This window comes from Coregonus clupeaformis, chromosome 1 (genome assembly GCF_020615455.1).
Source record: "Coregonus clupeaformis isolate EN_2021a chromosome 1, ASM2061545v1, whole genome shotgun sequence".
NCBI classification, from domain to species: Eukaryota; Metazoa; Chordata; class Actinopteri; order Salmoniformes; family Salmonidae; genus Coregonus; species Coregonus clupeaformis.
This window is the reverse complement of record NC_059192.1, coordinates 50,896,115-50,910,077: the sequence shown is the minus strand read 5'-3', so window position 1 is coordinate 50,910,077 and position 13,963 is coordinate 50,896,115. Positions and strand designations below refer to the sequence as shown.

At 46.3% G+C, this 13,963-nt stretch overlaps 1 protein-coding gene across 20 annotated transcripts in view; it reads right to left on the bottom strand.

The window, feature by feature from the left end:
* Nucleotides 1-13,963, bottom strand: part of LOC121570187 (baculoviral IAP repeat-containing protein 6-like) — a 141,888-nt gene that overhangs the window by 8,107 nt on the left and 119,818 nt on the right. For all 20 annotated transcript variants that reach the window (XM_045221664.1, XM_045221675.1, XM_045221690.1 and 17 more), the window contains 3 exons: nt 11,247-11,408; nt 10,536-10,613; nt 6,775-6,963 (listed from right to left, as the gene is read on the bottom strand). In XM_045221664.1, the coding sequence (XP_045077599.1) occupies nt 6,775-6,963; nt 10,536-10,613; nt 11,247-11,408 (429 nt within the window). The remainder of the gene's footprint in view (nt 1-6,774; nt 6,964-10,535; nt 10,614-11,246; nt 11,409-13,963) is intronic.

The following is a 13,963-nucleotide window of genomic DNA, read 5'->3' as shown; positions in this document are numbered from 1 at the left end:
CCTTCTCCCCGCTTCCTTTGTTGCTGTGGTATTGTTTTGTCAAATTCTGCAATGTAAGAACATAAGGGCTTGCTCATTTAAAAGATGGCTCGTCATTATGAGTCTGGTTCTGTATGGAATACAGGTACATTATGGGACACAGTTCAGGTCATTATCAATGTATTTATTTTTTATTATAAGAAAATCGGTGTGACCAAATCATGTGCTGGTGCCACCAGTGAAAGAAGTTAGTGTAGAACACTGAGGATTCAAATCCAATAGAAAATAATATATTATATTGAAAATCAGATCAAGGGCTGAAATTATGTGGGAGACCTGCATTTAACATAGGCATTTAGAAATGCTTACCAATTCAAAACTCACCCTTGAACCCTGTGTGTGTGGAGCAAGCAGAAACACATGGAAACACGCACATACCAGCAGAAGATTTGTTCGCACCGATTTTCTTATAATAGAATTCAATTGATAATGACCTGGCCTGTGTCCCATAATATGCCTGAATTCCCCAGGGGCGTTTCCTGTATGGACGAGAGCGTTGTGTACATATCCAAGAGTCACTGAACATGGAACACGTGTACCCATCAGAACAGGGTGTCTTGACAAATTACCTTTAAAACGGTCGGCCGGACAAACAAAAACACACAGAGATACACTCAACAGACAAATGCACATACATGCACACACTGGCATGGTCTGTTGACTGTGTGCTCCATTTCCAGATAAACTAAGTGACCTTTTAGGTAATGCTGCCGTCCACTCATTATTCCAGAGGGCAGACGTGTGTGCGCGCATGTTCGTGTTTCCATGTGTTTCTGCTTGCTCCACACACACAGGGGTCAAGGGTGAGTATGAATCACGCTGTGGCCATTAAAATACATGTTTTCATCCTCCTGCTACTCTGACAGTGTCCCTGTCTGCTGTACGCTCACTCAGCCCCAGGTCTGCTCCCCTGCGAGCTCAGGTCTGCTACACTGACTACAGCATTGTAAATACTCCCACTGACGTCTAGTCTTAACTTCAGCCTCCCCTCTCAGTGTTCATACCAAGTAGAGAACAGGAACCTCTGGAGGGGTAAAAATCACTACTTCAGGCAGAAGATTATGGGCTAAATCATTAGTTGGGTTTCATTCAAGTACCTTAAAATGCATCCTCTCTTACTTGCCATTGATCACTGATCTGACCTGATCTGGATTGGTGAAAGCTATGTATGTATTGTATTGCTTTCACCTATCCAATCAATGAAATGTTGCCAAATTAGGAGTGCATATACGATAAGGTCATTGCTAATTTGCTGCTAATACCCGCTTATCCACAATGACTTCATGGCTAATTATCTGTATTATACTCAGCGTAATTTAAAGTCCCAAGGAATGTATGGGTATGACGATCTATACTGAACAAAAATATAAACGCAACATGTAAAGTGTTGGTACCATATTTAATGAGCTGAAAAAACAATCCCAGGAACTTCCCATACGCACAAAAAGCTGATTTCTCTAAAATGTTGTGCACAAATTTGTTTACATCACTGTTAGTGAGCATTTCTCCTTTGCCAAGATAGTCCATCTACCTGTCAGGTGTGGCATATCAAGAAGCTGATTAAACAGGATGATCATTACACAGGTGCACCTTGTGCAGGGGACAATAAAAGGCCACTTTAAAATGTGCAGTTTTGTTACACAACACAATGCCACAGATGTCTCAAGTTGAGGGAGTGTGCAATTGGCATACTGACTGCAGGAATGTCCACCAGAGCTGTTGCCAGATAATTGAATGCGAATTTCTCTACCAAAAGCGTCATTTTAGAGAATTTGGCAGTACGTCCAGCCGGCCTCACAACCGCAGACCACGTATATTTTTGTATATAAGCACTAGAATAACTAAAATCTGCTCCATAGTCAACTGCTAAGGTGGTGGTCTCAAGCCTAGTCTCTACCCCCCCCCCATTCATTCTAATTGAGCATATACTGGGAGTAATTCATAAGCCAGTAATGAGGATTTATTGTTGCAATATAATCAAAGTGATTTGTTGTGTTCGGAGCTGCAGCATTTGGGAGAGGGAGTGTGTGTGACTAAAGGACTGAGGCGGGGCTGGAGGAGTGGGGTGGCACGAGGAGAGGGGGAAAATGGCCTCCTTTAACAACTGGGCAAAGGCGGCACGGCAGATGGCATTGCTCCCTCTGGACGGCCGGCCGCTGGGAGAGGAAAAACAGTGCAGGTTTATTAACGCTGACCTCAACACAACGGGTCTAGCGGTGTGTTTGTGATCATGTCAGCATTCTCAATCATCGCCCCGGACACCGCGTCATCCTGACAGAGACGAGGAGATGCTCAACAGTGGCACGCCTGTAGCATCCCTCCCTCCCTCCCTCCCTCGCAGCCTGTTGCCAAAGACAAGGTCCTACTCATCAGTCACACAGATCCTGGTGACTAAACTGTGACATTTTAAAGCCCCCGTCGTCACTTTTGACTGACACTCTTCCCATCTGCAGAGGCAAGCTGCCGCTGCCACAGAGGGCCATGGGAGGGGAGGAGGGATAAGAGGGAGGTTAGGGCAATGATCAATTTCCTTCCCAGCGTAGCCATGGAAACCCGTGGCTGTAGCACATCGCTCCTCCACTCTTGGCTTTCCCTGCTCCGTGTGTCTGACCAAAACCAGGCAAGCTTTCTCTCCCCATCTCTGTCACGAAACCCAGCACAGGAGCCCTATGTCTCCTCCAGCCAGACTACAGAGCAGTATTCTTAACCAGGCTGTGCTGGGTTAGCGGGTTACACAGAGAGAGGAGAGGAGTCAACGCCCCAGCCTCGATAGGTCCCACTGGACAGAGGTGTCTTGCTAAAACCCATCAATAATGCACCGTAATGGAGTGTGCTCAACACAATGACTAATTTCCTTGACAGGGTGTGCGGTCCCACCACTGATGCATCCTCCTCTTGTTTACATGATAAATGAACACGCAAGGTAGCTAGCTCTATCAGCTCTGGGAGGTCCTTGGACCGTGAATCAGTCAAACTGTATAGTACACCTGGTCACGGCTGGCAGAGGTCAGGACAAGAACACGCTCCTCTCTTAATGGTTTAAATAACTTCCCCCTTTTCATGGCCATACAGCCCCACAGTGGATGTGTCATAATACCCATAAAATCTAGCGGTAAAACAAGGAAATGGTTCCAATCGTTTTTCCCCATAGGGAATTTTAGAAACACTTAAAATAAGGCCTGTGTTTCGTGTAGGCTTACCCTGGCGTTAAGTTTTGATAACCACGTAAAAGGTGACTTTTATCAATATATTTCGGCTCTATTTCCTCGGTTTCGAAAATGCTAATTAGCATCAAAGTAGACATCATGCAAGACTATAAATCCCTGCAAGCTCCTGCACGTCATCTCTAGCTGACACCTTTGTTAACAGGTATTGTTCACAGAACTGTCATTTTAATGACATTTTACCAATTTATTCCTTACTAAATTTAGCTGACATTATATAGTTAATCCAGAGATTCTTACCTTTGCCTCGATTCGGCAGTCTCGTCCAGTTCATCATGGCATTTGTAGTTCTTTATGATAGCCACATTAGCAGCTAATTAGCATTTTATTTAAATACAGGCGAATATATTGATAAGTCAACTTGTCCTAGAGAGATTTACAGGGTTATGAAAACGTCACGCCAGGGTAAGCCTACACGAAACACAGCCCTTATTTGAATATCCCCCATAGGAAAAATGAATGGTGGAAAAATTATTGGAACCATATCCTTGTTTGACCGCTAGGTTTTATGGGTATTATGACTCATACTGTGGTACTCTTGCCACACAACAGTGGATAGACCTGTGGTAATGAGCTCCATCCCTGTGTGGACTGACAGGGGTGTCGGTCTCGCTAAGCTCCTGAGGGAAAATGCTTGTTTCCTGAGATTTGGAGGGGTGGGTTTTGGATGTCACCCACAGCACCACCTCCCATAATGACCAATTCACACTAGAGCCGGCTGTGCACGTGGACACCCCTCGGCTCTCACACACCCTGGGAACTATATTTTTAAAACGGCCAACCTGTTGTTCCTAATTCCACCTGACAAGCTTTTTATTCTCCATCTCAGACTATAAATAGGGCACAGAAACTTTGGAATCTCACACACATAATCCCCCGGCCCCAAAAATAAATGTGTCTACGGTGTCACAGCTTTCACGGTTCACATGAGTGGAGAGAGACTACGCTGAGCTTGCAGCATCATCAAAACGGAGACGATAGTACTGTATGTGTGTGTGCCACGGCTATACTGCCTACAAAGGCAAAGTGCAGTAACTACGTCATTTCTTTTACTGCAAAATCTGACTTCAGTCTTTCTGTCTAGACAGAAAGCTATTTCTGGTACTTCAAGATGTATTCTGATCGACTGGCTTGTTTTTGTGTCAAGAAACAGAACACCACATTAAATCAGATAATATACCTGGCCATTACAACAGATCAAAGATTTGTGACCAAATTCGTAGTTACTGCATTTTGCCTTTGTAGGGCAGTATCTCTCGCCCATGTTTACAGACAGTATTTTGTCTGTGTCTCTGCCATGGGCTCAGACGGGAAAAGGGCAGCGCAGGAGTGTCACACGAGCCTAATTGAATTTCAGGAGGGCACTCGGGCAGTATAGCAGCTCCAAATGGTCCATTTCACATTGAGCTACTGACGTCAGAACCCTGTGGTTTTATTACAGAGGCTGCTTCCGTGCTAAAGCTGACGATTTTCACCCTGGGACCTGAAAAAGACACCACCACGCTTCTACCACAGAGCATGGAATACTCCTGGGAGCTGGTGACGTGAGCTTGGGTGTGTGTCCGGAACTCGCTCAAACACAATGTACTGCAACAGTCCCTCTACCTCAACAGATCAACTTAAACATGGAGACCAATTGTCTTTGATTAACTATTTCCAAACTATACATCTGATTTTTTTGGTTCAATATCTGTCAATGTGTTCCCCTGGTTTGATGCATTTCTATAAGTAATTCCGTTGAGAATTTCCATCTCTTTTTCGGGGGAGACGGGTATATCTATAAATTCTATAAAATGGGGTAACATGGGGCCAATAGATTCTGGAAAAGGGGATACCTAGTCAGTTGTACAACAACGCATTCAACTTCCACATTTAACCCAACCCCTCTGAATCAGAGGTGCAGAGGGCTGCCTTAAATCGACATCCACGTCTTCGGTGCCCATGGAACAGTGGGTTAACTGCCTTGCTCAGGGGCAGAACAATTGATTTTTACCTTGTCATCTCTGGGATTCGATCTAGCAACCTTTCGGTTACTGGCCCAACGCTCCAACCCACCAGGCTACCTGCCGCCCCTGACTATCCTCCATAATATTTCAGTCTGGCTTCCCTCCCTGTCTCTCTATACAAATGACAGAAAGGACATGGCAGTGCTTTCCAAAGTTCTACAGCCCCACTGGCACCCCAGCCTGGCCAGCTAACAGGGCTAATCACCACCACCTGACGGCCTGCTAAATGATGTCTAGCTGAAGGAAAACATTGGTCCGGAGGCTCAGGTTGAGGCCCACAGACAGATGTCCTCTCTTTTTTTCTGATTGCAGGTAGAGAGCGATCGGAAAATACATTACTGTTTGGCAAAGCGGAGGTGCTTGGCAGAGCAGCAAGCATCTGGGATCTTAATTTAATTCTGTGTTTTCATCCAGGACTACATTACCAGAATCCAATATTTTAATCGATGTTGGCTGTGTGCGCGCGTGAACGACAGAGCAAAGCCACACACACACGGATGAACGACAGAGCAAAGCCAATGACAATGCCATTATGAAGAAGTGATTTGTTGCTGTGTCATGAAGTTCCCGTGAGCTACAGTGTGACAGACAGAGAGAGAGAGAGATTAAGAGATAGAAGCAAGTGAGTGAGTGGAATGTCGGGGGCCGACTTCTATCTGCTCCCAGTGTGAGTGATTAGATATAGCACGTTAGGAGTCAAACTGGAGCTGTGTTTCTGTCTGTGGTCCCTTAGTTTCCTCCATCAGAGTGAAACACCCACACACAGGCTTATGAGACGCTGACACCTGCCTTCCCAGCCTGGAGGAAATCATTAGAAACACCTCTCTCCTCTCTTTTTCTACTGCTCTTTCCCTCCGCCCCCGCCCTCTCGCCATCTTCCCAGCCCTCTTTCTACCTCCCAACCTCCCTCTGCTTCTCACTCCCCCCACCCTCTTTCTCTCCATCTCCCCCCCACCCTCCCCTCTCCCCCCACCCTCCCCTATCTTCCCCTCCCTCCCCTCCCCCTCTCCCCCCACCCTCCCCTCCCCTCCCCCCACCCCCCTCCCTCCCCCCACCCCCTCTCCCCCACCCTCCCCCATCTTCCCCTCCCTCTCCCTAAGCAGAGCTGGTGACTGATCGCTATTCTTCCACGCTATCAGCCTGCACAGCCCGTGTCAAGGACAGGAGTAAATTAAAAACAGGGGCAATATTATCTACCTGGGAAATAATAAACAGTGAATGTATGATCTGCCACTGTCCTCATATCGTCCCAAAGGAGAGTTTGTCCTTTATCTGCTGGGTTTTTTTAAGCAGAGGCTGGTAGCTACTGTAACAAGGGAGCATGGTGAGTGTTATGGTTTGTCATTACAAAGAATGATACTACAGTAGAATTGAGAGCCATTAAACACTGATGTGGGCCAGGTTGAGGTGTCAGGAAAGCTGCGAGGTAGCCTAACTATGTATGAAAGGATGAGGCACTGTAGGATAGCCTGATAGCGGGGAGGGGGGGTGATTTGACAGCTCACCTCTTTGAAGCAAGGCGAGGGGTTGCGCAACTGCTCCAGCATGGCCCACTTGACGGAGGCCTGACGGATGTTTCCGTCGTACTCGCGGGAGCTCTGTGTGCCGCTGGGGGTTCCGCGTGAACGCTCATAGCCCGGCTCGTTGAAGTAGGGCTCCGACACTAGGATCAGAGATTGCACCGATACCAGCACCTGTAGAGAGATGGGGAGGAGAGAGATTAATGGAATGCATTTGATATTATGAAATACACATACAGCCATAACTTGTAGGGAGGTTACCGAAGGGGGTGTGTGGGGAGAAAGAGAGAGGAGGGGGAGCAAGAGTGATAAAAGAGAGCAAGAAAAAGTTGGAGGAGACAAAAGCAGGGGGATACAGTGAGGGAAAAAAGTATTTGATCCCCTGCTGATTTTGTATGTTTGCCCACTGACAAAGAAATGATCAGTCTATAATTTTAATGGTAGGTTTATTTGAACAGTGAGAGACAGAATAACAACAAAAAAATCCAGAAAAACGCATGTCAAAAATGTTATAAATTGATTTGCATTTTTATGAGGGAAATAAGTATTTGACCCCCTCTCAATCAGAAAGATTTCTGGCTCCCAGGTGTCTTTTATACAGGTAACGAGCTGAGATTAGGAGCACACTCTTAAAGGGAGTGCTCCTAATCTCAGTTTGTTACCTGTATAAAAGACACCTGTCCACAGAAGCAATCAATCAATCAGATTCCAAACTCTCCACCATGGCCAAGACCAAAGAGCTCTCCAAGGATGTCAGGGACAAGATTGTAGACCTACACAAGGCTGGAATGGGCTACAAGACCATCACCAAGAAAACAATTGGTAACACACTACGCCGTGAAGGACTGAAATCCTGCAGCGCCCGCAAGGTCCCCCTGCTCAAGAAAGCACATATACAGGGCCCGTCTGAAGTTTGCCAATGAACATCTGAATGATTCAGAGGAGAACTGGGTGAAAGTGTTGTGGTCAGATGAGACCAAAATCGAGCTCTTTGGCATCAACTCAACTTGCTGTGTTTGGAGGAGGAGGAATGCTGCCTATGACCCCAAGAACACCATCCCCACCGTCAAACATGGAGGTGGGAAACATTATGCTTTGGGGGTGTTTTTCTGCTAAGGGGACAAGACAACTTCACCGCATCAAAGGGACGATGGACGGGGCCATGTACCGTCAAATCTTGGGTGAGAACCTCCTTCCCTCAGCCAGGGCATTGAAAATGGGTCGTGGATGGGTATTCCAGCATGACAATGACCCAAAACACACGGCCAAGGCAACAAAGGAGTGGCTCAAGAAGAAGCACATTAAGGTCCTGGAGTGGCCTAGCCAGTATCCAGACCTTAATCCCATAGAAAATCTGTGGAGGGAGCTGAAGGTTCGAGTTGCCAAACGTCAGCCTCGAAAACCTTAATGACTTGGAGAAGATCTGCGAGGAGTGGGACAAAATCCCTCCTGAGATGTGTGCAAACCTGGTGGCCAACTACAAGAAACGTCTGACCTCTGATTGCCAACAAGGGTTTTGCCACCAAGTACTAAGTCATGTTTTGAAGAGGGGTCAAATACTTATTTCCCTCATTAAAACACAAATCAATTTATAACATTTTTGACATGCGTTTTTCTGGATTTTTTTGTTGTTATTCTGTCTCTCACTGTTCAAATAAATCTACCATTAAAATTATACACTGATCATGTCTTTGTCAGTGGGCAAACGTACAAAACAGCAGGGGATCAAATACTTTTTTCCCTCACTGTAGGTGAGAAGATTGCAGAGACTACAATGAGCAATGCAGCAGAATGCATGGGGACACTAAGAGAGCGTCAGACAAAAGCATGATTTTTCATCCTCAAAAACAAAACAAAAAACTTCTATATATCTTTATTAACGATTCAATGAATGCCCCAGGCTGTCTCAAGGAGACTGGGTACACTGCTTCGCCATCACTCTGCCCAGTATATATTACCCACAGAGCCAGACACTAGCTGGACGGCTGCCTGCCCGTCTGCCATGCCAAGCTGGACAACACTCATCGTGTACCCTGACGGTCAAGTAGCTGTCAGCGTAACAATAGATCTAGATTAGCCCAATCCTTACCTCAACCATCAGTCGGGATGAAGAATTTGATACTGTATGAGTGCCAAGGGACACGGTCTACCAACTCTGACCCTGGTGACCTTTCCTTTATACCCTCTCCTAGCTCCCCACCCGCAACCTTCCCCAACCTGCTCACCGGATCTAGATATCAGGACCGGCTGATTTTCACTTGATTCCACCACTTCCCCATTCAGCCTCCTATTTCCATTATTGATCTGGCAGACACCAACTAGAATGATAATCAATGGAGACATCTCTATGAACTCTCCAACCCTGCAAATGAGGGAATTTAAAAAATAGGGAGCCATTTCCAAGGACTCTAGCTGGCTTGTTGCCGGATCAATATACACAGAAAATTACTCCCCCCGTATGCACAGTGGATGACATGTGTGCTGTGTGTGTGTGTGTGTGTGTGTGTGTGTGTGTGTGTGTGTGTGTGTGAGAGAGAGAGAGAGAGGGAGGGGGGCTGGGTTAGAGGAGTACATTGGGGCTGTAGGCTGTGCTTCCCTCTGCTTGTGTTCCCCTGCGGCTGGCCAGCCCAAAGCTCCCTGGGCTCTGGGAGATTTATAGCTTTATTACTCTGATGGATGCTCCATCTCTCCCTCCCTGTTCTCCAGGCCTGCCTGGGACACACTGCCTACAGACAAGGGGAGAACCACTGCCCCCTCTCATTGAAAGCCACGGAAGTACACGGCTGACCGCAGTACTGCAGGCATTGTAAGCAGAAAACAGGATCCCCCATTATAGTGAATGGAAAAAGGGCACTCTGTGTACATTTATTTTTTTTTTTATATGACAATCTAGGTACCAATAATTGCTTCTAATACACCAGATGTCCATGAACCGATTATTTTTGTAATTGCACACAGAAGTTATAAGGATAATTTAGTTGCTAATGGCAGCCTGCAGTACTCTGGTCGGCCTTCAACTCAAGTTACTTAGTGAGAGGTGGCAGAACTGAGCTGGCCTGAAAAGTCACTTCCTGGAGTAGCTCAAACTGCACATGTTATGTCTCCATCTTAACCGACTTCATTTGGCTTCAATGTGCTATTGAATCTTCACATAGGAATGAATGGGGTCACGTGATCGATGGCTTTGTCCATTCATATATAGTCATTGCTACAGACCGACCCCAGGGCTGTGGCTCTAATGACACCATATTCCATATACAGTGTACTACTTCAGACAATCATGTCACCCCATTTCGTATATAGTGCACTCAAAAGTAGTGTACTATATAGGGAATAGGGTGTTATTTGAGATTTGCTCCAAGGTCTCTACCAGTGTGACACAAACAGACTACAGACTGGCTGTCAATGATAAAGCTGGTGATAAAAACCCTTAGCAGCCCATCTCAGAGTGATGGGTGTCGAGATGGTATTGCCTTGGGGTTAAGTGATGGTGCAATGCTGGGACTAGTATGGGTTTGCACAACACACACGCCAACATAAACCCTATTAATGGGTTTACAGTATGGAGGATCCTTCATGGCATCTGTCAAAACAGCCATCTATTAATACACACCCTGGGGTCACAGACACAGGCTGATGATCCAACATCACCAACGACTGATGAGATGGACTCTGGTTTTGACAGCAGAAACAAACAGACACATGAAAGGGTGGTGGAGGTATAACACAGTGGATTTCTGTCTCACCTGTAAAAAGCTAGAGGTCTGAGGGTTCCATTTCTCCTCCGGTCTCCCGTGCCAGGTGTTGAGGATACTTAAACACACCTGGAGAAGACAGAACAGATCAAGGGTTGAAGACAAGAGAATGACTGTCAGGTAAACATCCACAGGCAGAGGCCCTCCTACCCATCCATCCATCCATCATTCAGAGGGAAAGCTGAGAGGCAGTTTGCCCTGGCCTCCCCACCAGTGGTATCTCTGCTGTAGAAAGCCCACAGTAATTCTTATAGCAGCTGTCTCATTCCATTATGAAAATAGATGTTCCCTGTCAGAGCCTCCCTAATGAGGAAGAGCAGATGAGGCAGGCTCCAGAACCTTTACAGCTTTTCTCCAGGGGAGAGGAGTGGGGGGGAATATAGTGCTTCTTTTTAAATTTTGGCCACACACCCACCGAAAATAAACTAGCATAGAGGTAAGGCTACTCAAGTCAAGCTCTCGCTCTCTCCACTCCAAGCTGTGAGGTTAACAGGTTGATGGTGCCACAGAGGGATCACTATGGACAGACTGGTACTGAATATACACTCAAATTTGACATATTTTTGTGGAAAGCCAAAAGATGAAGAGACTAAACATTTTCACTAAATTAACAGACCCAATATTTCAACTGTTGATTAAAAGCTAGGCAGTTGACCCAACTCCTCACCAACCCCTAACCCTGAGTAACTATATGGGACTCACTTTTCCATCGTTGTAGAGGTTTGGGTTAAAGCGCACGCTGTGTCCCCCGGTGGTCTCCAGGTTGACCAGGGGCGGGGAGTTGGGGTAGTCCTGGGGGAAGTACACGTCAAACTCAAAGCAGCCGTTGGCGTACGGCGTGTCTGCCGGGCCCGTGATGAGAACCTGCAACACACAGACCACAAGGGGTTAATGGCAATTCACTACTCACTACTTTTTCTTCAACACACCCATTACCACTAGAGGTGGCTGAAACAAAAGGATAGCATTTCTCTTCTGAATATCTCATGGCTATTATAGAAATCCAATTCATTTCCACACTGAAATGAGATTAGCTAATCAATCAAGGAGACCACAGGAAGTGAAAAATAAAAGAAACAGCACACAAAGACACAAGCTTGGGAAGATTCTAGAAAGGATCAAATAAGAAAAGGAAAAAGGGATCTTGGTAATTCTGCAGGAATACCCTTGTGCTTTCAGTGACCGGGAACTAAAGACCCTTTGGCCGCACTCCCCCTCTGCTCTGTTCTTTGCTCACACATGCTGAGTAGCGGGTTATTACCTAGTCACAGGTATTCAGGCTCAAGGATGGCATGCCCGAATGGGGGGGGGGGGGCTAATCTGATCTGAAACCCACTGCACCGAGACCTTGTTTCAAGTGCATTAGGCTCTGGCTTTTTAAAACAAAAACCCTTTCAGAGTTTATGTGGGGGCCAGGTTCAGAGAGACACTATGTAGACAAGGGAGGAAGGGGCAGGGATGCAAACTTGTGAGGGCCCAAAAAGGAAAAAATAAAATATGCACAGAAACACGCAGAAAACCTGACCCTGATATTCACACCTCTACTCAATAAAACACATTGAATTTAACTTCACACTTCAGCGTTTCCCCCAGGATTTTTTTCAGCAGCGGTGGCAAATTAAGCTTGGGGGTGGCAGAGCGTGGTAGTGGCTGTGGCCAATCGCGCAGTCTCCGACCGCAAATTGTAGATGCCCTCTTGGCCGCAGAGACAATTTTGCTGTTTTAAAGCTAATTTCCTGCAATTCTACACACAAAATATATAACACTGAAAACATTTGACAATCATATTTATTAGAATGCTGGCAACTATATAGCAGTGGCGGCGCGGCGCTGCTAAATTAGTTTAGGGGAAATACTGCACTTTTTACTGTATAATATAAAAGGCAACTGCAGAAAATAGCTGATTTGCTCATATCCAAAGGCCTACCTGTGATTGGGCAGGAGGAATGTAGTAAGGAATTTAAATGCATAACAATCTGCATTTTCTTTGTGTCAGTAAGGAGAGAACACACTAGGTCTGTATGAAACCATCTCTATCCTGCTCTTCAGACAACTTTACACACAGCCTACACACTCGCCCTCCCACACTCTCCCTCCCTCCCTCACACACACTTACTCCCTCTCCAACACACATCCTCTTTCTCGCTCTCCCTCACACACTGCTCCCAAAAGTTAGACAAACATAATTTAAGGAAAAGCAGAAAAATAGATTTGGTTTAGAACTACATTGAGTAGGCATATGCATCCTTCCTTTGAAGCATCTCTTCAAGTAGGCTATATATCCCTTTTCTGTGCCATCCAAATGTCTGCATAGCCAAGGAGTACCATGTTAGCTAGCCAGGTAACATGACTAAACAAGGTCGTTTATCAAACCAAAAACTCGTTGCCCATGAGTAGTTTAAAAACGGCCTGCGGCATGATTTATAAAACAATGTAATTTGTGCGCCAATCCGCGATAGAAATGGGGTTTGGCTAGAACCTCAGGGTTTTTAGTGACGCAAAGGCGCATGCCTGCCGGTCACTGTGCTCTGTTTTTCCTCTGGCAGTATAATATAATAATAATAATAATAATAATAATAAGCCATTTAGCAGACGTTTTTATCCAAAGCGACTTACAGTCATGCGTGCATACATTTTTTGTGTATGGGTGGTCCCGGGGATCGAACCCACTACCTTGGCTTTACAAGCGCCGTGCTCTACAAGCTGACCTACAGAGGACCACAGTGGCACTCAGAGGCTGCGTGACAGTGAAGCCTAATCAGACTGGCCTGCTTGTTCTTACAGGCGAAATGAAACAATATCTACGTATCCATTTCCCTCGCGCTGCGAGCTGCTCCAATAATTAAACAAATGTAACAAAAAACCCATCACTGTCTGCACACCCCAGCTCACCATCACGGCTAAATAACATTTTAAAACTGATGGGAGATGCGCAGAAATAACGGACGGAGAGAAGCAGCTGAGTAGGCTAATGGCTGGTTAGGGGATGCGGCTGCCTGCTCACAGCTGTCACAATGTGAGATCAAAACGGTGAATATCGCCGAAAAGTAGCGAGTTTGCATTCCTGAAGGGGGAGAAGGGAAGATCCTGGGAGTGTCCCGTGTTCTTGCATCAACAAACGAGGTGTCTTTGAGTGAAGTGTCAGGCAGGCTAGCTTTCTCAGCAGTAGAGGAGAGAATGGGGAGGGGAGGAGGGGGAGGAGGGGGCAGAGCTGGCCACGCTGCCAGGCTGATGGAGGAGGAGGGGGAGGAGGGGGCAGAGCTGGCCACGCTGCCAGGCTGATGGAGGAGGAGGAGGAGGAGAGGCAGAGAGAAGCGTGGGTTTAGAACAGGAACAAGACAGAATAAATATATATATCTTTTTAAAATCCCTGATCCAGGGGAGGGAGGTAGAAACAAGGCACGGCAGGTTTGAAAAAA